This window comes from Tauraco erythrolophus, chromosome 13, assembly GCF_009769465.1.
Source record: "Tauraco erythrolophus isolate bTauEry1 chromosome 13, bTauEry1.pri, whole genome shotgun sequence".
NCBI lineage: Eukaryota > Metazoa > Chordata > Aves > Musophagiformes > Musophagidae > Tauraco > Tauraco erythrolophus.
This window is the reverse complement of record NC_141477.1, coordinates 23,911,191-23,937,691: the sequence shown is the minus strand read 5'-3', so window position 1 is coordinate 23,937,691 and position 26,501 is coordinate 23,911,191. Positions and strand designations below refer to the sequence as shown.

The window sequence follows — 26,501 nt, the reverse complement described above, 5'->3', positions numbered from 1 at the left end:
GCAGAACCTGCGGTAACACCCCCAGCCCTCCCACAGCCTCCATGGGACCAGGAGGGTGCCATGCGGGTGAAACGGGGCACCCTGAGGCACCCCCTGTGACCTGCGTCACAGCCCTGCACAGCCTGGGGGATGCTGAGGCAGCGCTGGAGCACGTTACCATCCCGCTTCCTCCTCCCTCTCTCCGAAAGCTGGCCAGTAGCTCCTTACCTTGGCCTTGCCCCACCACTCAGCTACCAGGGAATTTTTTTCACTGCCCTTGCTGGCTATGGAGGTAACCTCGCTCTCCAGGGAGAGACGTGCGAAGGCTTTTGAGGCCACCAGGCTGACTCCTGGTCAGCAGACGCTGGTGAAGGTGGCAGGTGTTTCTCCCCAGAGGGAGAAGGGGACCCCAGGACTCGCCGAGGTGCACAGCAGCAAGTCACCTCCCCAGGGAGACCCCAGGACCCAGCTCCTGTCGCAGCAGGAGGCAGCTCGCAGGGGGCCAACGCTTTCGCAGCAGCGAGGGCAGCTGCAGGACAGTCCCTGTTTAGCCCCCTGCTGACCCCAACACAGCCGGTTCCCGTCCACCTTGGCCAGAGGGAAGAACCCAGTACCCCTCCACATATTGCAGGTAGGTTCTGTAAAAATATGGATTAGTGGCTGCCCAGTCAGCTTGGGACTGCAGAGATTAAATGTTCTCTCCTCGGCGCACCCCTTCCTCTGCCTGTGTCCCCCATCGCCACGCCACCCCAAAGCACCAGCCAACCGCCCTACCTTGGGCTACGCAGTTGCTCGTCTGATCCCAGTCATAAGAGGAATCTGCGCCCGCCACACTCCATTAAACACAACCACCTTCAGCTCGGCAATCCCACGTTAGGCTCCGAGAGCGCTGGCTGGAAGCACCGAGGTCTGCCCAGCTCCCAGGCTCCCTCCAGCTGGGGTTCTGGCCCGTGTTCCCTGTGCCACCGCGCCGGGAGGCTGCAGGAGACGTCCCACACACCCACTTTGGCTTTCGTGGTTCGTGCCTTTTCCTGGGTCAGGTGTTTCTGCCTTCCTTCCTTCCTCGGTGATGGTGTCTCCTCCGGCTGCAGCCTCCCAGGCAGGCAGCCCTTGCCCGGCTCAGCAGTGCCCTCTGCGAGTGAGCGGCGAGACACAGCCCAGCCCTGCACCCGCCCTCAGCACCCACGTCCTCCCTCGGGGACCATCAGTGGCTCGGGGACAGGAGACAGCAGCACAGGGATCGGGCCAGGACAGACACAAGCCAGGACATCCCCACAAAGCCAATGCCAGGAGGTTTTATCCCAGCCAACATCAGCACTGAACACCAGGTGTGCAGACATGGGACCCTGCGCCCGCTCCGCCCTCGAGTCCCCAAGGAACCTGGGCACGGCCCAGCATCGCCCAAGGAGCCCCGGGCCTTCGGCAGCCCGTGGCGAGAGAAAGTGGCAGCACTTACGCTTTGAGAGCGTCACACTGTGCAACTGCTCCAAGGCTCATTGAGCCACCGACCGCGGCACCGCCAGAGCTCGCCGGCACCATTCAGCTCTGCTGGGAGCCAAGACACGGCCAGTCCTGGCATTTTACAGCAGGAGCCCAGCAGCAGCCAAGTGCCACCCTCGGGGCAGACACCAGCACCTGCACCACTGCCCCTGCACCACACCCACAGCCAGCAGCGCTCGGCAGCCTGGGCACATCCCACGGCACGAGTGGAGACAGGGCCAGTGTCTAGAGGGACAGCAGCCACTGGGAACAAGGACACACAGCTGGCAGAAAACTGGACAGACTCTTTAATACCACCCTTGCTGAGAACATCTCACGCTTGTTGCCTGCTCCAGGAAGAGCAGCTGCCCGCGCTTCTGTCTGCGCCCGCTCATGGGGCAGAGGCCGGGCAGGAGTGTGGGCAGCAGGGGCAGGGACACAAATCAGGCTGGTTGATCCATCCGGGGCAGAAGGGGAAGACGACACAGGCAGGAGATGCTTTAGCCATCTCAACACACAGAGAGGAGCATTTAAAGAGCTCTTCCAGTGCTGTTGAAAGCTCACAAGAGCAAAGGCTCCTTCTCCCTTGCCCGCCAGCTCCGCACCGGGCAGAGCCCAGCACCATCCACCCCACAACGCATCGCCAGCAAGACAAGCGTACGGCTGCCCCCAACACCCTCAGCCCCTCTCCCTTTTGGTTAGAGGGTGGGGGAAGCCCTGCTCGCAAGCCAAGCTTGCAGTGCAGCGGGCACAGTCCCAGCCCTGATGGCAGGGAAAGGCCAAGCAGGATGGACGCACCCTGGGAGCCCTGAGCGGGTGCTGGATGCTCATCCCTGAGCCATCTGGCAGCACCTCCTCTCCCAGCCTTCACTCAGCATCTTCAAAGCAGCAAGTGTTACAGAGGGATGGCCGTCTCCACGCCCAAAAGACAGGTGCCCACCACAGGCGGGACGCGGGCAGTGTGCTGCCAGCTCACAGCAGCGGGGCTGCCGAGGGGCCATGGGGACAGCAGGTGTCTCTCCTGGCAGAGGGTGCTGCAGGGAGGAGACCACTCCAGTGGCAACAGCCCAGCTTCCCCAGGGGCTGGGGGCACCGCCAGCCGGTCCCGGGAGGGTGCAAGGGGAGGTGCGGAGCGCGCGAGTAGTGCCATGATGGGACTGGACATCAGTGCCCACTGCCGCCGCCTTGCTGGGTGCCACCGTCTCCATGCCTGCCTCCCTGCAGTGCCAGGAGCCCAGGCTAAACTTTCCCAGGTAACACCCACCCTCCAAAGGCCTTCTCCAGATACCGGGCAACCGCCAGTGTCAGGTGATCGTTGTAGGAGGCTGCCACCAGCTGGATGCCCAGCGGCAGCCCCTCACTGCTCAGGCCCAGTGGGCACTGTGTCACCGGCAAGCCCAGGACGTTGAAGATAGCTGTAAGAGAGAAGGTTGCATCAGAGCGAGCACAGCAACCGGGGCAAATAGCCTGCCACCCCTGCCCGTGCTCCCGCGGAGGGGTCAGAACTGCTCACCTGTGTAGGCAAAGTTGAAGGGCATGCAGATGGGCGAGTGGTGCCTGGGAGCGATGGTGGGGTGCGAGGGGTAGAGCAGCACACCATCAGGCCCCAGCAGTGCCTCCATCTCCTCCTGCAGGCTCTTCCCCATGCTCACCAGCTTGGCGTTCCCACTGGGGTTCAGCTTCATCAGCTTCTCCGTCAGCCCCAGAGCTGCAGGGCAAGGGCACAAACAGGAACGGAGAGTGGGAGGACCATGGGATAAGTGGGCTCGAAAGCACGTTGCCTGGCCACACGCAGCACACCCCAGCTCCCAGTGGGGCCCCCCAGATCCACCCCTGCCGGCACACCGGCTCCCAGCACAGATTGCCTCCCGCATGTGGCACGGCTCTGCGGGCAGCATCTCCCCAGCTTTGCCAAGGGAAAGGCTTCCAGCCTGCCTGTTGCATCAAGGAGTTTTTCCAGCCACTGGGATTGAGCAGAGTGGGCAGAGCAACCTCAGCACTCATTACACAGCAGCACGACGGCACTAATTAGGGCTCTGGCATCTACTGCTAAGAGATGAGACCAATGCAGACCCCTGACTGGCTCTCTCTAAGTCCCAGCAGTTCTGGGGCTCACAGCAGGAGCAAACCCTGCCTGCAGCTCCGCTGTCCTCACTTCTTCTCCCAGGATACCCAATCCCAGCTAGCAAAAATCCAGCCACCTCCCCCTCGAGCATGCTTTTGACTTGAAGACACCGAGTGTCATTACAAAAAACCCGTCTGAAGTTGCTCCATGCAAACTCCCACATCCCTTTGCGGGGTACTAGAAGGGCACTATTTTCATTCAACGACTCACTTGCCCTACCACCACCTCTGCACACCCCGGGGCTCCTCCTGGCCTTACCGATAGCTGGGAGAGTGTGGGAAGACATCCCCACGAGCCACTTCATCAGCTCCCACAGTGGCCACACCGGCTTCCCATGATCTCCCAGCAGGTCCGTGAACATCTGTGCCTCCTGTAACACACACGCACGCTCTCTCCGTCAGCACATGCGTGCGTGGTGGGGAAGAACAGGCTGACAGACAGCGAAATCTCCGGCTCTCCAATTATCCCGATGCAAGCTGTTCCCATTTTCAGACAAGAGATGCCCATTAGGAGGGTTACACAGCTCTAACACTAACCCAGAGTGACAGCAAGAGCATCTTGCCCTGCCAGGGACAGCAAGAAGAGGACACTGCTCTGCAGCACCCCAAAGCAGCACCTTTCAGTACACCTCCTTTGACGTGACGCAAGGGATGACGCTCTGGATAATGTCTCCTGGAGGCATTTACTGCTGTTACATGGCTGTGGGGTGAGGAAACAGGCGGCAGAGGGGACCAGGCATGCCCTCCTTAGCAGGGTGGGTTGGTTTATTTTTCACCGCCACCTGTGTGGCAGGAACGCAGGAGCTGTAACACTCCGGAGAGTTTATTTTTGCTACAAAATACTTCCATGTGTGCACAGAGCACAGCGCAGTGGCTACAACTCAAGGAAAAAATGACACGCGCAGGCGTGCTGCTGAAAAGCCGCTAATCCACTGCCTCAGTCCCGGCATCCTAACGGGTATTAATCCCAAACTACGTCAGGAGACGCAGCACGGAGGTAAGAGCGAGGCAGGACGTGCTCGGCTGACTTACCAACCTGCACAGAAAAAGCCAACATGCTAAAACGGTCTCTCCCTCCCTAAAGCATATTGCCCCTCTGCTGGGAGCCACGTCATCGTCGCATGAGATGAAGCAGGGGAGAAGGGGCTGTGTGGCTTGGGCAGAAACGGAAGGAGGACTAGGGGGACAGACGGAGCAGAGAAAGCCCCCAGGTGGGTCTGGAATACAGCTCTCCATGGCTGGCCCCAAATATCCGATTCTTCCCTGCTGCCACCAAATCTGTGCCTCTGCCAACTCAGTGTGACACACCTGCCCATCGCTGTCCTTGGATGACATCATGGCTGACCAGATCTGGAAGGAATATTTCATCTTGTGGATTGCCACGCGCTGAACTTGGACCCCCAGCTCGCCTTCAAGGTGCTCCACCACCTGAGGAGAAGAGTGGGAAAGGCTTGTTTCCGCAAGGATATGATGTGCTGCGGTTAGTCCATAGAAACGAGAGACAGGATTGCTCCCAGGAGTAGCTCCTCTCTGCTGCCACGCAGGGGATCCACAGCTCCTGCCCGATTCCCTCCGCCCTGAGCAGCAGGACCTCCTCCATCTGAACAGCCTTGGAGCTCCCCAAACAGCCCTCCACGCCACCCGCAGGAACGCTCCAGCAGAGCACCAAGGGCAGCACAGAAGATTTCAATGAAAACCAAAAAAGTTCCTTTGCACGACTAAATGCCAGGCAGCAACCCTGGGAAGACGGCAAGCACAGAGCCGTCCCTTGCCGTGCCATGTGCCCCCAGGGCTCCGTAACACGGACAAGAGACTTTAAGAAAGGAAAACACAGCTATTGCAATGGAAATTGGGCCAAAAACTTTGGACGCTGTGGTGTTCTCTGGTGCACTTCAACACACGTGTGCTGCTGGCAAGGGCACCGGCAGCTGCTCGCAAGATTTTCCCCTTGTTCCTTCTTTAACACAGAAGAAAAAGATCTTTCCACTTTTTTCCCCACTGGAAGCAGAGGACCAGGACTCGGGGCTGCCTCCACGGTGCTCCATCCCGCCAGCCCCTGCAGGAGCCACGCACAGAGCATTCCACTGCACCTCCAAGAACTCCTGGGACGAATCTCCTCAGGTTTTATCTCCAGGCTCACCCCAGGGAGAGCCGACCTCTGTTCCTTCCTACCTTCTTTTGGGCCTGCAAGATCTCCTTGTCCACAGGCGACACAAAAATGGACCCGCCATCATGATCCATGCAGTGAAATTTTATTTTCTCCAGCGACACCTCTTCATTCAGCTTCAGCCTGGGAAAGGAACAGCGCTTTGCTTGTAAATCCATTCCTGGCTCCTCCCCAGGAGCCAGAGCTGCTCCCATGCTTGTTAATGCGTCCTCAGGACACCCTGCTCTACCCACGAGTGTGGGAAGGAGAGTCCCTGATGACACACAGACACCTGCTGCCCACAACCCATCCAGCTGCTCGCCCGCCCAGTCAGTCCCAGCTAGTTCTGCATGTTTGCTGCCGTTAGGAAAATCCTTCTCTCTCAAGATGCACCTGGTAATTGCAGACCCTGGCCACGGCCAAGGCTGGGATTGCACAAGAGCCATGCAGAAACTAGTAGTAATGGAGAAAGCAGCCATATGCAGGCTGCAGCAAGAAGCAGGACCTGCCTGGTCTGCCCCATCTCTGCTCTGCTCCTTACTGGTACACGCACATAAAAGGCTGCTTGGTTGCATAGACCTGTGAAGAGGCCAAACAGGGCCATGGCATGGGATGAAAAACTCATTATTCAGCAACAGGAAAAAGCACATTTAAGACCCAAAAGAAAGGCCAGCCCCAAGAGGGAAGGGCCATACTGGATGGTGCTGGCTGAAGCAGCTCACAGGCGAAGTCTACCTGCAAGGGGGGTCCGACTGATCCCAGCTGCCTGTTCCCTAGGGCACATGGCTGGTGGGAAGGACAGCCCCGGCTGCAAGGGTCCTGCTGAAGCCAGGGGTGGAGGAAGGAAACGAGTAACAAGCAACCCTTGTGGTGAAGACCTGTCTCACACACCAAAGAGGATTGACTCACTGCACTGGCCAGAAAGTAGCTGAGACCAATTCAACAGCTTGTATAGTAGGAGCGACTCACTTGTTGACTCCAGGACCAGCCATGACCCTCAGCATAGGCTCCAGGTCCTCCGCGTAGCGGCACATGGGCCCTGTGCACAGGAAGCCGGTCTGCACCCCTTGAGTGTTTGGGAACTGGCCATCATTGGGCACCACCCCTACGAGAACAGAGGGGCACGGTGGGAACCACCCCGTGAGCACCAGCTCCAGCCAGGGCAAGCCGTGCAGGAGGGTGGCCAGCGGGCACAGGGGGAGGCTGTTGCCCAGCGACTGCACACATGGGCAGCGCTTGCGAGCTGATGGCGAGGTGCACAGGGCAGGGAAAGAAGAAGAAGCAGCAGCAGCCAGCTGGGACACCAGCTGCCAAGGAAACACCCCAGCAGCAGATCCTGACCTTGGGAAAAACATCCCACGCTGAGGATGCAATACCAGGGGTAAAACACCTCCCATGCGCTTGGCGTTCTGCCACCAAACAGCTTCCCACTGCCAAGGCCAGGCTGTGCTCAGGCAGCAGGCTTATCCCATGCAAGAAGCTGCCTGTCCCCTTGCATCAATCCCACCAGAGGCAAGCACAGGAGTGTCCCCAACAGGTTCCTCCCACATTCTACATTCCACCTACTGGTATTCCTGCTGGGGAGGAGAGGAGATCCCCTCACTGCTTTACCTGTCGTGGGTTTATGGCCAAAGACTCCGTTGAAGAAGGCAGGCATCCGGATGCTGCCACCGACATCGGAGCCCACGCCTATGACTGAGCAGGCAGCTGCCAGGACACTGCCCTCCCCACCTGCATGGGAGAAAATACAGCAAAAACTCCACAGGCTTATAGTGCAAATCACCCAGCAAAGCAGGAGCAGCTCACAGCGGCCACTTCCCTTTCACGCGGATGGGGTGGGAGCCGCCCCAGCTTTAGCAATGTCTAGGGGACAGCTGGGGAATGCGGGCCACAGGGATTTCCCTGCCAAAGTGCCACACCAGCACTGGTGTTTGCACTTTCAGTAAGACAGAGTACTGTCAGTGGAACTGATGCCATGTGTGACATCCAGGAGGTGCAAAGCAGTCAGACTTCCGAATGGCCTCCTGCGCTGCCTGGGAAAGGGGCCTGTGAGCTCTGCAGGAGCCTAGCGACAAGCTAACGCAGTGTGTAGAGGACTCGGGTACTCTTTCCTTGCTGCGTTTTAACCCACCGCTCATGCAGGACCATGCTGAGGCACTGAGGCTCACCTGAGCTGCCGCCTGCGATCCTCTGCAGGTCATAGGGGTTGTTGGTCCGGCCATAGACCTTGTTGCTGGACTCATACCACATGCACAGCTCGCTGCAGTTGGTCACGCCCAACGGGATGGCACCAGCCTGCTTCAGCCGGGACACCACTGTAGCATCTGAGGTGGCGATCACATTGCGGCGGTTGACCAAGCCAGATGTGTTGGGCATCCCTGCGGTGCCAGGATCAACAGATGGAGGGAGGTGTGAGGGCCAGCTCCCCCAAGCTCACTCTGGGGGCAACAGGCTCCAAGGCCAGCCACAGGGACGATGTCTGTGAGAAGCAGATCCCCAGCAAGGGCTTCTGCTCTCAGGTAGCACAACCCCCCCCACTGACTGGGGTGCTAAAAGTGAACACAGACACACGAGCCCAGGTGCATGGGGGTGCAGATCAAGGAAAGGGAAGCCACTTTCCTCCAAGTGCCCTGCCACAGCCACCCACCACCCCGGGGAGCACGTGGCCGAGAGTGAGCAAGTCATGGCCCGCGAAGCTGTAGAGAAGCAAGGGAAACGCACCGTGGAGAGAAAAGGCCTCCTTGATGGTGATGGGAACCCCTAACAAGGGAAACTTCTCCTCCAGGTAGTCATCGCCAGGGCCCTCCGAAAGCAGCTTATCTACCTGCTGGGCTTCCTGCAGGGCCTCCTCAAACCTGTAAAGAAGCAACCGGTGGGGATGCACCAGCACTGCTCCCCAGCCTCGGGGGACTGGCAAGGAGCAGGTGGCTCTGCAGGGCGGGCAGATGCTGAGCGCACGGCAGGAGTCGGTAACGGAAGATAAGACTTCCCCAGCACCCCTCAATGGTCTTTGCACGAACCGCCCACTCCCGCACCCGCCAAACCTCCACCAGCAGCGCCGGCGGAAGCAGCTGGCACGGTGCCGTGCACGGGCAGCCACGGGCCCCGCTGCGCCCCCGGTGCGGAGGAAGGCGGGGGGCTCGCCCGGCTCACCTGTCCTTAACGAGGGCGTTGATGAGGGGGTTGACCTCCTTCATCCTCTCCACGTACGCCTCCACCACCTCGATGCACGTCACCTGCAGCACCGAACACAGCGGAGACCGCGCTGAGCAGCAGGCGGGCAGCGGGGCGGCCCCCGAGGGGCCGGGAGATCCCTGGAGCCCCCACGCCGACGCGCCCTCCGCCACCGAGCCCTCCCGCGGCACGCAGCGGCCCCGGCGGCGCGCCGCTCCCCCCCGGCCCGGCCCCGGCCCCGGTTCCGGTCGCACCTGCCGGGCACGGAGCCGCGCCGCCAGCTGCCGGGCGGGCAGCAGCAGGAGCGGGCGGCGCGGCGGCGGGACGGCGCGCGGCGGCGCGGCGCGGGCGCGTGGCGGCGCGGGGGCCACGAGCCCCAGCAGCGCGAGGCAGGCGCGCGACAGCAGCCGCAGCAGCCGCGCCAAGCAGCGCTCCGCGCGCGACAACGCCATGGCTCCGCGCCGCTCGGCTGCCGCGGAAGTGACGTCAGGGCGCCGCCCGCGTTGCCGCAGCAACCGCCCCGCCGCGCACCCCTCCCGCCCTGCGCGCCGGGAGCGCGGCGTTACCGGGGGGCGGCGGCGGCGGCGGCGGCGTGAGGGGGGCGGGCGGCCTCGCCGTTTCGTGCAGAGGCTGCCCGTCCGCAGCCAACAGCCTGTCCGGAGGTCCGGCTGTAACGGAGATGTGCGTCTGTGGGGCGGCGCCCACCCGCGGGGCCCTGCCGCGGCTCGGCTCGGCTCGGAGTTCCCATCTAATCCTGCTGTTCCTTCGCGTTCTAAACGCTGAGCTTCGCTCTTCAGCTGTTCCCGCATAAAAGACAACCGTTAGCGTACTTATGTCCGAACAAGCACTGATGACAGGAACTGGAAGCGCACTGGATAATCCGCAACCCTCAAGACAACAGTTACAGGAATCAGTATTGCTGGGGACAAAAACAGTGTTTTTTAAAGCAAGTATTTAAGCAGCATCCGAGCTGGCCTTACTACATTTCCTCCCTTCCTCATAGTTGGCAATTAAATTATCAATGAAAAGCGAGGGAGATGAGGGGATTCATTTATTGTGAATATCTTTTATGACCGCAAAGTCAACAAGGCAGCATTTATAAAAATAATCTGCAGCGTAGGCACCCCGGGAGGATATTGGCTTGACCTCTGTCCCATAAAAACCTAAGCTGAAGATAAAAGGAAAGTCATCTTGATAAAAGTTCTTTTTTTACAAACCCTTATCAAAGAAACATTTTTTTCTCTCCCTAATGCGAATGGAGGAGGGGAGGGAAGGAAAGGGGAAGCGGCTTTCCCTGCTTGGAGTTAGTTTCCTTTGCCCTGGGAAAGCACAGAATGCTTCTCCATCCACTGGTGGATTCAGAAACCAGAGACCTGTGAGGGGCTCAGAAAGGCTCCTCCAGCTATAAACAGTGGAGAAGTCCCATACTCTCACGAGGACAAGGGAAACATCTGTCCCTTGCTGACTTTCATCACCCGGTTTCCCCTTTTTCCTGCCCAGACCGCACACCCCAGCCCACGCAGGGGGGTGACACGCAGCGCTGGGCTCCGTGCTTCCTCAGGCAGGCCAGCGTGCGTGGGGCTGACAGCGCAAAGGCAGGTTAAAAGCTATTTTTTCCAATTCCCTGACATTGCTGGAATGCCTTATCTGTGTCCTTAAGTAGCCTTTGCCTTTTCCCCCCCAATATGTAAGCACCTGTGCACCCTCGGATTACAACAGGTACAGGTTGGAAGGGTTTGTGTGCAAGCCCTGACCTTGCCTCGCACCTGCATCTGTGCAATTGTGGCTTAACAGAGCCCCAAAGTCACCTGCTTAGAAAAAACTGTAAGTCAGGACTTGTTAATACCTGACTTGTGAAATCTTCTGGCACTGTTGGCAGTTGCATCTTCAGTTTCCCAGATCCGGAATCAGGGATGAGGAGACTTCCTCAGAGCTTAGGAGTGGCCTGGGTAAGTCAGCTGTCCCACAGATTTCTTCCAGAGCTAGAACAGTGAAATGTGTCCTCTGAAAGGAGGTAGGGAGAGAATGTCCCTCCTGAATGTAATCCCAGCACTGCGTTTGTAAATTTTTCCCTCAATCTCTTGGTGGATTTGCCATTTTTTCCCCACTCAAGTCCTCCCCAAATGTTGGCAGAGAGGGATATGAGCAAAACCACTTCTGTCCTGGGTCTCTGCTTCCTTTGCTGCTCAGGAGCTTCAGCAGAGATCTTCCTTAAGCAGCTCAGCTTTGGTGTTTTGTCTGCCGTGGAAAGTGTGTCCCTTAATCTTTGTCTTTCAACTTTCAAGAATAGAGCTTTGAAATTCATACCAGATCAGCTGCCACGTACTTGGCATGAGCTCCCTCCATCCCTGCTAATCATGTCATATAGCAGCGCTGCCCCAGATATCAGCTTGTGCTGTTTCTCATTAGGTCAAGCTGGTGAGCTTTCTGGGAATCGAGCCAAAAGAACAGCTACCATAGTTCATGATAGCCCAGTGGAGCTCCATTTCCATGAAAAATGGCAAAAATGGGATAGAAGGTGCTCTAGAAATAAAGCACTAAGAACTGGAAGCCTAAGGTTAAAACGACTTAAGACTGCTTTTCAATTACCAGAACAACCAAACAAGCAAACACCACCTCACATGCACAGTAAGAAGCCAGTTAATTCCAGTCTGATTAAAAAACAATCAGCCAAGAGCAAGAAGGTTGGAAATACGCAATGAAGCTCACGCATCAAAACCTGTCCCACAGTTTTATCCCAAGGTACACCAGCTGGTTAGAAGAAAAACATGATTCAGGGCCTTGCGCTCCTGGAATTTATGCCCGTCATTATCCCCAGTCATTCTTTATTACCAAAGACTTAAAAAACCACAAGAGATTAGCAAGAATGTATGGAAAGTTGGAGCGGTTCTGCTCGCTGCATGTATGCATGTTGTAACCACTAATTGGTCAGGAGACCATGAAACAGGCTCAGCAGCAAGAGCTCGAGGCTGGTGGGAAGCAAAGAGGCGTGTGCTGATTGACAATACCGTGTTCCGGTTGCCTTCCTTGAGCTCACCAAAGCTGTTCTGGATCTTTTCCCCAGTGCAAAAAAAAAACCAACAAACCTTTCGGAACATCAAAACAAGAAAAAGAGCCTGACAGCACCATTCTTTCCTTTGTAAATTGAGTCATTTAAAACTTACCCTTAAAATAAAGCTTCAGAAGAAGACTGAGCTTTGTGTAGAACAGTGCTGGGGTAGGGGAAGAGGGAAGAAACCTTTAAAGGTTCAGATTTAAACACAACAACTCAGATGCTTAATTCTCACTTGATCTCAGAAAAAAAAATAAAAAAAATGTTTAAAGGTGGTTCCTCCGAGCCTGCTCTTAACCAGATCCACCGCTGAGGGACGCTGTGCTCTGCGTTACCATTAGCTGTCTTCTTGCGAGCTTGCCAGGAGCCAGGCAGGGGTGATGTGGCTGTTGAGTACCTGTGTTGTAACTGCCAGGGGTTGGAGAGAAAGGTCTCTGATGTTGCCTTGCCTTGCTCTCGGGCAGCAATGGCAGGTCCTGGCACTGCACAGGATGGCACTCCGAGGTCCCAGGAGCATGCAGGAAGGCACCTGGGTCCCCCGGGCTGTGCAGAACAGCACTGGGAGGCTCCTTGGATGTGTAGAGGGACACTCAGAGGCCCCATGGGCACTTCACTGGTTTCTGCAGCCTCCAGTGAAGGCAGGATCAGTCCAGCTGCTCCTGCCATGGCTGTGCGTCCTCCTCTGGCTGGGCTTGGGTGTAGAGGGCTGTGACGGGTGGGATAGAGGGTCCAAGAAACGTGATGGATTTTCCTTCTTCTTGCAAAACAATGTCAAAAGTGAAGCAGCAGAGTCTGACAGGTGCACGTGAGGCATTTATTGCTCCATAGGATGGGAGCACCTGACTTCCCTTGGGAAATAGGGGTGAAGGCGCTCTGCTCCTTTTGGGAATCCCAGGGCCCTGGGGGCAAGACCTTGCTGCGTCTAGGGTGGGGAAGGAGTCTCCTGAGGGAGCAGGTAAGGGTTGGGATGGTGCCGGGAGACTGTTCCAGCTTGCTACATTGGATCTGTAGCCCCTCCTGAGACGCAGGACAGGCACCTTCGGAGCAGTGAAATATCCTTTCTGGAGCCGAGGCCACATTTGGGGAAAAAAGCCTCTTTAGAAGCCCTACAGGCAGAAGTGTCACCTGGATCCTCCTTGAGCAGATCCCCGTGGCCAGGGCTGGTACCGAGGGCAGAAGACCTGGGGCGGAGGAGAGAGGCAGCCCCCCTGCCCCTGCCCTCTGCCCCCACTGCCCAGCGGCACAGCTGCCCAGCGGTTGCCCTCCTGGATGCGGCCGGAGCTGCGGGCAGCTGGAGGGCAGCTTTCCCCCCGAGCAGAGCTGTGGGACGGGTGTTTTCGGGCTCCCTTTGCCCGCTGCCATCGCAGCGACGGTGCCGAGCCCCGCGGGGCCGGGGCGGTGCCACGGGAGGTCGCTCTGCCGCTGCCGTTCGGCTGCCGCGGCACCGGCCCCGCAGGGCCGCAGCTGCCCCCGCTGCACGGAGCCAGAGTACACTGTGTTCGCCCGGAGCCCTTGATTAAACAAAATGTTTATGCATGCCTCTGCTCCGACGAACGTCTTGGCCAGCTCGCACGAAGCCTGCTCTCTGCTGCAGCTCCAGCTGTGCTGCGGCATGAGCCCCAGCTGCCGGGAGATTTGGGGAAGGGGCTGTGTGATGCCCACTTTAGGAGCTTGCTGGCCTCCTCTGGGTGGTCCCCACTCTAGGAACCCCCAGCTTTGGTCCCTGCACCCCCAGCTCTGCTACGAAGGGCTCTGGCTGCTGGGGAAGGCTCCTGCCCTGCAGCCCTTTGGTGTGAAGGGAGCTGTGGGCCCCTTTGAGGGGCTAGGAGGCAGGCACGTGTTGCTGCTTTACCCCAGGAGGGTTGACACCATCCCATGAACCTGATACCTGCTTCCCACTTGAGCAGAGCTTTGGGGTGCATCTCGAGATTTCAGGAACAGTCAAGAAATTTCCTGGGCCCCAGGATGTCTCCGGCAGTGCAGAACACCATCCCCAACACTGTGCCTTCTCAACACCCCCGGTGACCACCCGCTGATCGTGACCATGTACAAGACCATGGGGTAGGGTGGGCCATCTCCAGCACCAGCTAGAGCAATGGCGGGGCTAACACTGGTTTCCAGGACTGGCCTGCTTTCAACTCTGTGTTCTCTGTCCTGCTCAGCCAGCATCATCCAGGACATGCCCACTTCCTTCCCTGCCCGAGGGGACTGTTTGTGCCAGTTCTGCACATCTGAAGTTAACTGGGACAGGCTGGCCCTGCTGGCCTGTGTCATCTCTCAAGCAGCGTGCAGCTGCCCAGTCCATGCCTGCACAGCAGCCCTCAGCCAGATGTGCTGTCATCATATTCATGCTGTTGCTCCTGCTGATACCTCCAAACGCCCCAGAAGGAGTGGGCTAACTCCCCCCCAAGCCATTTCCCTTATGTGGAAGGAGCAGCACACCTTGGGCAAGAGGGGACCAGCATATCGAGGTCATTTACAACCCTGCCAGGTGAAACTAAAGCCAAGGAGAGGTGTTTGGAGGTTTACGGGAAGCTCTGGATGCAGATGTGACTCGGGGATGGATACTGGAGCTGGGATCTGCTCTGTGGACCCAAGAGTTGAACAGTGCCTTGGAGACTACCACTATCTGTGTTTGTGTACATGCTAAGTGTGTGCTGGGAGAGTCACATGAGATGGAGCATCCCAGTGTGCAGAGTTTAACAGCTTAATAACACTACTAGGAACAGGCAGGGAGGGAAGCTGGAAGAAACTGATGGGATTGGTGCTAAACTCTCAGTCTTTTGGCTGGTAGTTGGGTGATGGGTACCTAGAAAGGGAGACCAGCCCTGTGTGTTAGCCAGCCCCACGAGGAGCAAGGAGAAGGGGTCTGTGGGACTGAGACAGGGCCAACAGTGAAGCTCAGAGCTTGGTGCCTTGAATTCAGGAGGCCAGAAAGGAAGAGAAAATGCTAATGGTCATCAGGTGCTGATGGCTGCTTTGATGACGATGGCCACGCACCAGACTCTCAGCAGTGACTCACTGCCCAGGGCAGGCTGCAGAATCATTTCCCAAGAGCACCAGCTTTCAGCAGAGCCAGTTGCCCAAGCAGCTTGTGTGCCCCTGCCAAGCCGTGCCATGGCCCTTGCGAAATGGTGTTGATAAACACTCTGGGGCATGCCAAGTCCTGTGAGATGACAGCCGATGTGCTCAGGCTGCAGGGAGTGCCTGCACGGTGAGAGGAATTTTCCACTCCTCTCCAGCAAGTGTGTCTGACCCCACTGGTGGACTGTCCCCAGCAAGGCAAAGACTTAGTCACTGGTGTCCCACCTGCCCCTCTCTGGCCCTATAAACCCTGCCATGCAAGGGCTGTCCTAGGTGCAAGTCAAGGCAAAGGATGGTTGGGTTGCATGGGGCATGGTGGCATCCGACAGGGCTGGGCTGGGGTGCCACCATCCCCAAGGCGACCCAGCCACCCGATCTCATTGTGGGGCCATTCTTGTGTCCCAGCGATGAACAACCCACTACCATTCCCTATCCAAGCATGTGGGTCAAGTTGGGGTGAGCCCTGTGCTGGTCCAGTCCCTGTCCCAAGGACTTGCCTTTCAGTGATGCTGGTCCTGTTTGCATGTGTCCTGGGGGGCACTGACTGACTGTTGCCAGGGCCCTCCAGGCTGCCTCGGTCGGCTCTGCCCTGCTGTGTCTTCTGGCGTATTGGAAACGTCTCAAAGACCAGAGGGTTTGTAGTATGACAAGGATGTGCTCCGTCACGTGATGGCTGATGTATGGTAATTAGCATGGTCAAGCCCAATTTAATTTGACCAGCCAACGTCCTGGAGCTGCAGTTGGTTTTGTCTGCCCTGCACTCCCACTGTGCTCTCCACAGAATAATATAAAGCTCTCAATAAATGAAGGCTGAGCTTTCTCCATGAGCTGGTCCGGTACTGGGGAGGGTCGTGCCAGGTGGGGCAGACCTGGCCTGTGCGCCCGTGCACAGTGCCACGCATGTCCCTGGGCACCTTCTCTCCCCCCTACAGCTCCAGGTGTCATGGCTCGCGCATGCAGGCAGAGGCGAGGGCAGACATCGGGATGCTCGGTGCCTGCGCATTCTCCAGTGGGGAGAGACAGCTTGGGCAAAAGGCATCAGAAGAGGTGGAAAGCCTTGTCCTGCCCCTGGATACTCGGGACGTGATGTTCTCTCCGAGCTATGATAAGGACGATCAATAATAAAACCAGGCAGACGAGACGCAAGCCCGGCCTCCAGCCAGCGACCTTCAGGAGCTGGGTTACTGGGACAGGCGCAGGCATTCTTGGCAGTGGCAAGAGCAGCGCCTGGTCAGCAGCAAACGGAGGGTAAACACTGCTGCTGGACGCGCGTGGCGGAGCACGCAGTGAGCCCTGCCCGCACGCGCGGCTGGCAGCCCCGAGGCGTGCAGCCCCGGTGCTGTGCGCAGTCCTTCGCACCTTCGGGTGGCCGACCCGTGCGGACCTCGTGTGCACGCACGCACGCACCGAGCACCTCGATGAAGAGCAAGGACAGTGACAGAGCCCCCACAGACGCGCAGGGACGCGTGTGCTTGTCGCCCTGCTAACGGCATGGGCGAGCAGGCAGGCAGCGCACCGCGCACACGCGCGGGGGAGGCACGGCCGGCCGAGCCTCCGCAGTAACCCTGAGCACTTACATAACGATTTGCATTTACAAACCACTGCACAAACATGACCCACATGCCGAGATCACAGCTGATCTCAGAGAGATCCTGATAAAGCAGAACCCCCCCCCAAGCCCAGCTCCTGGACGCAGCTGGCTGGGACTGTCTGCGCCCTGTGACGCGGGCAGGCTTGCGGTGCCCTTGCCGAGCCGTGCTGGTGGGGCTCCAGCTCTGCGTAACAGCCTCGAAGGTTCGAGCTGGCCCGGGGCCAAAGTGGGCGTCTGCTCTGCAGCAGGTTCTGGCTCTTTCTGAGCTTCTCGGAGCTGCAACGAAGCTCAGGGTTTTGCAATTTTCCAGGGAAAAAAGGGCTGCAGGGCCATTCATGGCACCACCACCTCCTCCTGCCCCAGGAGGAGAGTCGAGACCCAGCCCTACTGGGATGAAATGGCCTTTTTTGGGCGGGTTGCAATCAGAGGACCCCCAGCCTCTCCCACTTAGGGTCCCGTGGGGGGCTGATCCTTATCCCAAGCCTGCACATGACACCGGCTGACCCCGGCTCTGCTGGCCCATCTAGTGATTCCTGCACTGCCACAGCTATGTTCGACCCTCTCTGGACATCCTGAGCCCTGTACATCTCCCCAGGTCCTGTCCCATCAGCTTCCCTCGAGCAGATGTCCCTCCCTGTGCCTCTGTGCATGCACCTTTCCCTGGGCTGCAGCAGGACCAGCGCAGGACCCTAGCTCTGCTGGCATCACATGGAGGATGTCCCTTGGTTGGGCTTTGGAGGGGTGAAGGCTGTTGCTGGCACAGTTGGGAAGACGTGGGCATCACAGCTCCCTCAGGGCAAGGCTGACTCTTGCATGCCATGGCTGTGTGTGAGAAGAGGAGCTCGCTCTCGTGTATAGCGCAGGGCAGCTGCTGCTCCAAGGCATGTGCCTCCCTGGTTGGTTCAGGGAGCACTTCTCTTTCCTGGCACCTCCTGCCTTGTGCATCCCTCCTCTTCCTCTGGGCATGTGAAGCAGCCAACTGCTCCAGCCCTTTGAAAATGTCTGTGGCAGAGACCCACCGAGAAAAACCTAAAAATAGCCTAGAAATAGTGGAGGGGGGAAAAAGGCTCTTTATTGTTCAGCAAACAGCAGAACCAGTTGCCGCCCGGCAAAAACGAGAGGAACTGGGAGTTAAAAATAACATCCGCTCGCAGGGAGCCAGCCTGGGCCACCGTGTTCCCAGCTCTGCCGCAGGCAGCCTGCCTGCACGGGCAGCCTACGCTCGTGGGAACACTCTCCTTCACCACGTCGGAGCACTGCGCCCCGCTGAGCTCCCATCTGGGGGAGCGCGGGGACCTGTCCCAGCATCAGCTGGACACTCTCCATCGCTGTGAGGACAGCTGCCCGTGGTCCCAGGGAGCCGTTCCACTGCGGAGAGCAACAGGATGGGGTTAGTCCTAATACACCAGGTACACCCAGTACTGCTGAACGCAAGCTTGGGCTGCTGAGTTTCCAGCAGCTGCTGGCATGGAGAGTCGAGATGTGGCCGGGAAGCCTGGGAGAAGCCATCAGAGTGAGGGGAGCCAGGCTGTGCTCGTCCCCTTCCTGGGCCTGTCCCAGCCACAGGATTGCTTGCAGGCTCCTTGTGTAGCAATAACGGGAACAGCCTATTCACCACTATGGCACCTCGAGTCTAACCTAGAGGATCTGGTGCTGCCTTGCATGGTTTCATTGTGGGAATGGGCAGCTCTTCATAGTAACTGGGGGAACCAGCTCCTTGCAGACCATTCATAGCCAGTAGGCGTGCAGGCTTTCGGATGCCTGTGGCTTTTCCTTGGAAGGTGCTGGAAGCAATCAGAAAGCAGAGTTATATAAAAGCTCATTTACAGAGTCCGGTCAAGTGGATCTGGCAAATGCCGAGCACATCCCGACCCTGCTGCGGTGTGCAAAGGCCAGTTCCCTGGGGTAGGGAGCAGCCTGCTTAAGGTGGCCAAGAGCTTTTCCAGGCGCTCCTCGCCACGGAAAGCAGTGAATCCAAGTGCTGCTGATGTCAGAAGTTTCTCCTCTGTTTGACCTTAAATGCACCTGCAGGCCCAGAGCAGTGGAGGAGGCTCCTGGCGAGCCCAGCTGCAGCAGCGATGCTTTATCTCGCCCCTCGTGTCGTTGCTTTGCTCCTCCCAGGGAGCAACGCAGTGTGCAAAGCAATGAATAAATACCCTGGGCTCTGCTCCTCATCCTCTGGCATGACGGCAGCTGCATCCCTCCAGGGGACTACTATTTCTGATGTCCACACTGGGGATGTCTCTCCTATGGGAAGCTCTTCCTGAGCCTGTAAGGAGCAGCGCGGGCAGCAGGACAGCCCAGAGCACTGTGCATCTTGGCTTCCTCTTCAGAGGAGGCTCATAGCTGGGAGCAAGAGGACTTGAGGCTGAAGAAATGTACTCCGCAGGAGACTAACCTCATCGCTTTTAAATCCTGCGGGATGGATTTTCATCCCTGCCTTATGCTAGTTCAGCATCTGGCCCGTTCCTTTTGTTTTCGTGCCAAGGGCTGCTGAGGAGCTGGTGGAAGTCACGAGCGAGCAGATAGCATCACGCGGTTTCTGCCATGCTGGGCTGGGAGCACGCGAGAACGGATGGAGCGGGGAATGCAAAGCAGAGCTGGAGCCTGAGTTTGGCCCTGGAGCTGAAGCCTGAACCTGCCCTCATCTCAGGCAGGTTGAAAACAAGTTTGCCCTGAGACCACATGAAAGCACACGAGCCTGCAGCTTTCTTGCTGCCTCTGATTGTGCCTGTTCCCCAACGTGCTCGGTGCAGAGCTGTTGAGGTTGCGCAGTTTCCCCAGGACACCCTGTCCTAGGTGAAGGCAAACCACACTGGCAGCTGCAGAGCATGCTCTCACCTTTAAAACCTCACAATGATGTGTCCTACCTCAGCCCCTCCATTGCCTGAGTGATCCGTGGACTCCCTTGGCCATCCCCCGGGCATCTCCGCAGCCCCTGCCCGTGGGGAAGTTGGTGGACAGCAGGAGAGGCACGTTGCTGGGACATGTTGGCTCCCAAGGTGGATGCGGGGAGCGGGTGTTGTGCCAGCTCTGGGGCGGTTTTTAGGACGTCGGTTTCACAGGTCGGTGGGCACCGGAGGGAGAAAGAAGGCTTGGCAACACCAAAACATTTTCCAGGGCTTGCAGGGCTGACTGGCCAGGCCACAAGCTCCCCACGTGCTGGCCGAACACCGCGGGCGAGCACACTGCCTGTCCTTGTGTGCCTCCTGCCTGGGCCACCGTCCCCTCCCCGCTCTGCCTCGTGCATGGTGACTGTGGTGTGAGTCGAAGCATGGTGCCTGGTCACGCTGCGGCACCCCCGGCCTCCCGCGGCTCTCTGGTCACCATGGCACACAGCGTGACCAAAGCAGGCGAAGCTCAGGAGGGCTGTGGGTCTGCGGTCAGCCTTGCTTGTGTCCCCAGCTGAGCGAGCCCCAGCCTGAACAAGTTTGCCACCCGAGGGGATCCCAGCCCTGGTTCAGACCCAGGTACCCAGCCTGCATGGCTGGGCAGCTCTGCTCCCAGCGCTACCATTGCCATCACTGCAGTCAGGTGCAGAGGTGCGGAGCAGCCTTGCAGGGAGTCTCAGAGCTGCTTATTTTCCCTTTGTGGCAGAGAGCAATACGTGCCTCATGTCCTCACGTCCTGGTGACTGGGAAACTGAGGCACAGCACCATGCCATGCCGGGGATCAACACCCTCTTTGGTCTCAGATGCTGTGTGGACACTCCTGGTCCCCAAGCGAACGGCACCCGAGCATCGCAGCCCCGGCAGCCCCTCCTTGCCCGGGGAAACGGGAGATGCTTCAACCCAAAGGTGACCTAAACCCACTTCCCATTGCTGCCCTTTGGCAGAGACATGCCCTGCCGGTAGGGGTGCCGGGCTGCACCCTTGAGCCCGCCGAGGGGCTGGGAGCACGGCCAGGAGGTGGCAGCAGCTCCTCACCGCGGTGCCAGGCCTGGGCTGCAGGGCTGAGACCCCTGCTGTGGTCCCTTCTCTGGCACCAAGGAGGGCACAGGGAGCAGAGGGCGCAGGGAGCGGAGGGCAGAGATCCGCGCAGGGCTGCGGGGGCAAACGTGCTGGAGGGGGCTTTGGTGGCAAGGACGGGGTGACACGGCGGATCTCTGCACGGTGTCTCTCTGAGCGGGCACAGCTGCGCTGTGGTTGAAGCATCTCGCCACTGGGCCCTGCGAGGCATTGTGGTTTGAGGCAGCAGCGTGTGGAAGTCGGAAAGAACAAACTGTTCAGCCGCCAGCCCTTCCAGCTTCTGCTTTCGAAGTTATCTAACAGCCCAGACAAACACGGAAAGTGCTGGCTCGGCCGCCGCCGGCCCGGCCCAGCAGCACGGGGCAGGCACAGCCCGTCCCGTTCCCGTTCCTGCAGCCCAGCGAGCTGTGCTGGGTCATTGCTTGCTGCTGCTCTCCGTGGGGTGGGTGAGGGGCTCTGCTCTGCCGTTCCCTGCTGTGGCTGTCCCCTTCTGACACCACCGTAAATGCCACCGGGCACAGGGCAGCTTCCCGGGCACCCTTCAGCAATGGCTGGCAGTCACTTGTCCCTGCAGAGACAGACAACCTTCGCGGCTTGGAGGGGTTCCCTTGCACTCTGCTCAGTCCTGCGTGGCCACTGGCAAACGACACGGGATTGCTGTGCTGGTGCCGTGTGTTGGGGTGTGAGGGCAGGGTGGAAGGACCGGCACAGAGATGCTGTGACCAGCCTGCACGAAGAAGGAGAGCACTGACCCACCACCGCTGGGTGCTTCAGTGCAAGCCACGGCTCCAGAGATGGGCGCAGGCTGCAGGAGCCCACAGCCTGGGGAGGACCCACATGGTTCAGCCACGCACAGGGACAGGGACAAGCCTCTGTGTCCCCAGAAAAGCTGTGGGACCAAGAAGCTGCCAACCTGAGGATGCAGGAGGCGACCGCGTATGGCGCAGAGAGGGGGAATCTGTGCCCGGAGCTGAGCGGAGGAGCTGGGCAGTTCAGAGAGCCTGGAGCAGGGTCCCAGGAGTGGCCTTGCCAGCCCTGGCCACAGCAGAAAGGGGAAACCGTGGGCTGTGACCAGCTTCGAAAAACAAGGCTGTGCTGTGGTGTGTTGTCACAAGTGCTGAATTCGCACGCGGGGGGTGCAGGTGGGAGGGGGAAGTGGGAAAGGGGTGGGGAGCCCCGTTACGTAGAGTGAGTCCTCCAGGCTTCCTTCCTGCCGCTGCAGGCTGAGGGTATATAAACAGCTGAGCTATAATTAGCTGGGGCTGGTGAGCAGCGAGCCTGAGCTGCCGGCTGCCGGGGGCATGGCTGCTGGGCCGCGGGCTGAGAGCTGCCCAGGGCTGGCACCCACGGCCCAGCAACGGGAGTGATGGGGCTGTGGAGGCTCTGACGAGGACACAGAGGCTGTGTGGAAGGAGGAGTCCTCATGGAGGGGCCTAGAGGCCGCTCTATGATTCTCCGTGGAGCAGGAGGACTCATCGGTTTACACAAGGCTGGTCCTCACCGTTGTGTTTCCCACCCATTTGTGAAGGGCCACTGCAAAGAGAAGGCACCTGCCTCTGCAGTCCTTTGTGTTTGCATTTTGGCTGTTTTGATCTGTCCTGCAAAAAGGTACCTGCTGGGAAAATGGGGGATGCACCAAAGATCCCGTCCCACTCCCCGGTGAAGGAAGGATCGTTCTTCAGACTTCAGGTGCAATGTCAAGAGGTTCCTCGAGCAGCTTGAGGGAAAGCAGGAAATCACACTTGGCTGGTTAAAAGGAGCCTGGTGAGGGGAACACCCTAGGGGGATGAGAGGAAGACCCCAGGGGGACGGGGTGCCCGCTGCACCCTGTGCTGCTCAGATGCCACAGGTGAACATCTGATTCTGCATGGCCAGGCACCTCCACCCGCTGCCACCTCCACGTGTCCCAGCTCCTCCAGGAGTTTTTCATTGCAGGGTAGTTGCTCTCTCCATTGCCCTAAGGGGATCCAGGATGCTCTGTGTTTCAATGGACACCTGAGAGTTTTACTGGACCTTGCTCTTTATAAAATTTGGGCCAGAGGCACCCCAGGATGCATTCTGAAGACACCAATGCCCATGAAGATGCCCGGCATCTGAGTGGGGGCAGATTTTCCCCTGACCACACAACACATGTTCACCAAGGGTAGGAGGAGAGGAGAAGCAGCAAATAAGGGTCAGGGCAAGGCTAGGAACTGTTGTGGGGACTGGGAAGGATGAGGATGTTTTGGCTGGTCCTTGCGTTGGAGGAGTGCTGGTATGGTGGTAAGACAGGGCAGAGAGGGAAGGACCGGAACCAGTTTGGAGATTGTCCCCTGGAGCAGATAGAGGTGCAGGGCCCGGGGCGGATGGAGACACTTCTTGGCTTTCTGCTCCTGCATGTGGCTCAGGTTGGGCAGGCCAGGCTGAGACAGCTCCAGCCTGGGCTGAGATTCCTGCAGCTAATGGGAAACAGTGAGCTGGGAATGAGGAACAAAGACACTGCATGAAGACACCCGGTTGTTGCAAAAGGCCCAGCCAAGGGCTGGCTGTAAGATGCGGAAAGTGCTTGGGGTTATCTCGTGCTTTAAATTTCCAGCTCCCGCAGCCTCCTCGCTCTCGGCTGAGCACAGTGTTTGCTTTCACTTCCCGCCTGGTCTCCAAGATAGACAAATGCTGGGAACATTCCATGTCCAAAACAACAAAAACAAAAGACACACAAGAGAAAACAACGTTGAGATTTGGAAGTAAAGAAGGAATCCATCGTTTCCTGCCCACAAACAATTCACACTTGGTGGGGAGCTGGGTACGGAATGGAAACAGCCACCTGAAAAAGCTGAATTGGTCACAAAACAGGTCCTAGTGGCCCTGCTGGGCTGCCCAGCTTGGGGCAGGTGGTCCCTCTGGTCACCCCATGAAGCCCAAAGGCTGGGCTGCCGACGCCAGGGAGGTGTTTTGGGGTATTTTAGGGCACTTTTGAGCAGACTGTTAGCTCTTGAAGAGCTCAGTGTTGGTGAGTGCAGGGCTGGAGCTGCAGGTGAGGAGGTGTCAGACTGCAGCTCCAGTGTTGGTGGTTGCTTGTCACCAGGAGGCAAGCTGGGTCAGGCACCGGCACACCTCCGCACATGGATAGGAGGTGTGCTTCATGCCGTAGCCTGGGGTGGTTTGAGCTGGCTCTGGCCACCCTTCAGTAACATCCTCTGCCCTCTGGCTACAGATTCCCAGCCCCCAGTGCTGGCTTGAGCCGTTGGCATCTCACAGGGGTTTTTCAGCCCGAGCCCGGTGTGCAGGAGCTCCTTGCTGTCTTCCAGGAGCTCAGTAGGGTCAGCAGGTCCCAGCTCCCCCTGTCCCCATGCCACTTCCCACCCTCCTGAGCATGGGCTCAGAACAGCCTTCAGCCAGGCACAGCAAACGGGGGTCCTGGATGTTTTATCGGAGATACTGAATGGCGAGGGCAGGGACAGGACACCCGTGGTTCGGCAGAGACCCCTCCCCTGGCAGGAGAGAAGGGGACAAACCACCATGCGCCTGGCCGACCGCCGGCGCAGGCACGGTCCAGGCAGACGGTTTGCGGCAGGGTCAGAGCAAGGAGCAGCTCCTGCCCCGGCGGTGGCCGAGTGCTGCTGCCCGGGAGGACAGCAGCCGGTCCTGCTGAGCAGCTCGGGAAGCCAGCCAGCACCTGCAGCCCGGTCTCACCTGCCCCACTCCTCCTCTCCTGCCGGGAAGGGCAAACCCAGGATTAGCTGTTCCCAGCACATTCCAGGTATTTACCTCGTGGGACTCCCGCTCTGAAGACCTTTGGTGATGAAAGACAGAGACCTGGAACAGGCGTTTGGCTGACGAAAGATGCAGTGGAAGTTGCCAGTGGAGCAAGTTCCCTGTGTACTTGCATCAGGCTCCCAGGTTTCACGGGGTGAGATGCACAGCCAGCACCCTGTGCCCTGCAAAGCTCTCGTTTGTCCCATGGACCTCCTGTCCCAGAAACAGATGAGGAAGCTGCTGCTGCAGTCCAGTCCTGCTGGGGAGACTGGCAGGGGAGCTGGAGAGTGTGGCTGTATTGCGCGGGTACCCTAGAAACAGCCGTTTTCTTTGGTCCTCTTCCCTTCTCGGCTGCCCTGGGGACAGCTAGAGCAGGAACAGCTTTTGGCCCAGGTCTGTGGCTGGAGGGTGCAAGGTGAGCGAGAGGGGAGGATGCTGAAGCCGGTACGGGAGCTGGTACGGTACCAGCAGGTCTGTGGGGTACCCTGCTACAGGCAGAGGCGGCACCTGGCAGTGCCAGCACCAGTTCACGTGCCCAAGTGGACACCTGCCCACAGAGGCTGACCAAGGACTTCTCTTCCATGGGTGCAAGCAGAGGGTGAAACTCTCCCACTGCAGTGGTGTAATCCTGGAATCACCCCTGAAGACACTCGTCCAGACTCCACTTTGCAAGCTGACTCACTGTTTGGGGGATAAAATTGCTTTGGTTTTGGAACACACCATGCCCACAGGGTGCTTTTCTCAGCAGCTCTGGTGGCAAGCTCTCCCTGCCAACAAACAAGTCCTGCTGTTATAAAACACCTGGAGCTTGCGGGGTGTCTGCCAAGTGGCTGGGGGCACGCTAGGCGCGCAGTTGGTTGTACTGGGCTCTTCGCGTGCCTGTGACCCTGTGGCCCTGCTGTGCCCTCCCACCAGCCTGCTCCCAGCATGACGTGCTGACCTCAGCCTCACATAAATCTCCTTGTGGGGTGACAGGAAAAAGGAGAAATAGTGAAAACCGTGGACACTTGGGCACATTTTTTTACAGTGGCTCCATCCATCTTGGACCATGCAAGAAGGCTGGAGGGACCATTGCTGTATCAGGTGCCAGGCTGAGCAGTGAGGCTGACCCAGGTGCCAGGCTGAGCAGTGAGGTTGACCCTGAGCCAGGACCATGCGTGGTGGGGTATTTAACCTAATCTGGAGCTGTAATGAAGCGCTCGTCCACTCCTCCATCCTGTGGAGAGGACAGGCTCCCAGGACAGTGGTGACCTCCTGTTTGCATGGGCAGTGCTGGCTCTGGAGCACAGCATCGGGGCTGGGGGCAGAGTGGGGACCCGTAGATGTTCTTGGCAGAGGGGATCCCAGCAGGTGTTTTATGGTCACCATGTGACTGCCTCGGCCTTGGCTTAAGGGCGAGTCTCCTCCAACTTGGTGAGAAGAACTTCGCTGGTGGGACACCATGTCCTGAGGAGCCTCCCTGTCATGGGGCAGCAGGACCTGCCCATTTCACCCTCAACAAAAGCCTGTCGCAGAGGGGCTGGGGGTGGGTGAGCTGCCCCCAAAACCCAGCCCACCTAGGGGCAAATCCCAGCTCCATGCCTTTCCTTCACTCATGGGCTGTTTTCTCCCAGCACAAATACATCTGGACTGGCTCATGGGCTCTGTTTTCTTCTTTGGGCAGAGAGTTGTGCCAACAAAGCAAAGCTTCTTCTTATCCCTCCCCTTTCTAATTGTTTCCGTACAGATCTAATTTCACCATGTCCCGGAGCAGGGTTGGGCTCCCTGCTTACACAAAGTTGAAAACAAGGGGTGAGGCACTGGCTGTTGGCAGGAGAGCACGTCCACCCCACAGTGCCCTCGGAGCATGGATCAGCTCCTAGGCTTGGCATTTCCAGGTGCCCGAGACCTGTGGTCCTTCCTTAGGGAATGACAGACTGGGGAACACTCCCGTGGTGCAGCAGGGACCCAGGCAGGGCTAGAAAGCCATGGCTGGGCCACGTGCTTTGCCAGCCATTGGCTCAGGTGGCTGACACTTCTCCCACCTCCATCCCTTTGGCTCCGGGTCGCTTCTCCCGGGGCAGCCCCTTGCCTGGGCGTGCCTGGTGCCACAAGTGCCCACATCTTTCCTGCTCCAGGCAGACCCTGCAGTGGTCTGGGGTGAGGGCCAGCCGTGGGGATCCGGTAAAG

The 26,501-nt window shown here is 58.6% G+C and overlaps 1 protein-coding gene across 1 annotated transcript; it reads right to left on the bottom strand.

The window, feature by feature from the left end:
- Window positions 1-1,235: 1,235 nt before the first annotated feature.
- Window positions 1,236-9,354, bottom strand: FAAH2 (fatty acid amide hydrolase 2). The gene is made up of 11 exons (XM_086619538.1): window positions 9,157-9,354; window positions 8,882-8,964; window positions 8,450-8,583; window positions 7,897-8,106; window positions 7,340-7,459; window positions 6,698-6,833; window positions 5,755-5,872; window positions 4,891-5,010; window positions 3,842-3,953; window positions 2,972-3,166; window positions 1,236-2,873 (listed from the first exon to the last, which is right to left on the bottom strand). Exons 1-11 carry the CDS (start codon window positions 9,352-9,354, stop codon window positions 2,698-2,700), a joined length of 1,602 nt encoding a protein of 533 aa, XP_086475664.1. The 3' UTR covers window positions 1,236-2,697.
- Window positions 9,355-26,501: the final 17,147 nt, after the last annotated feature.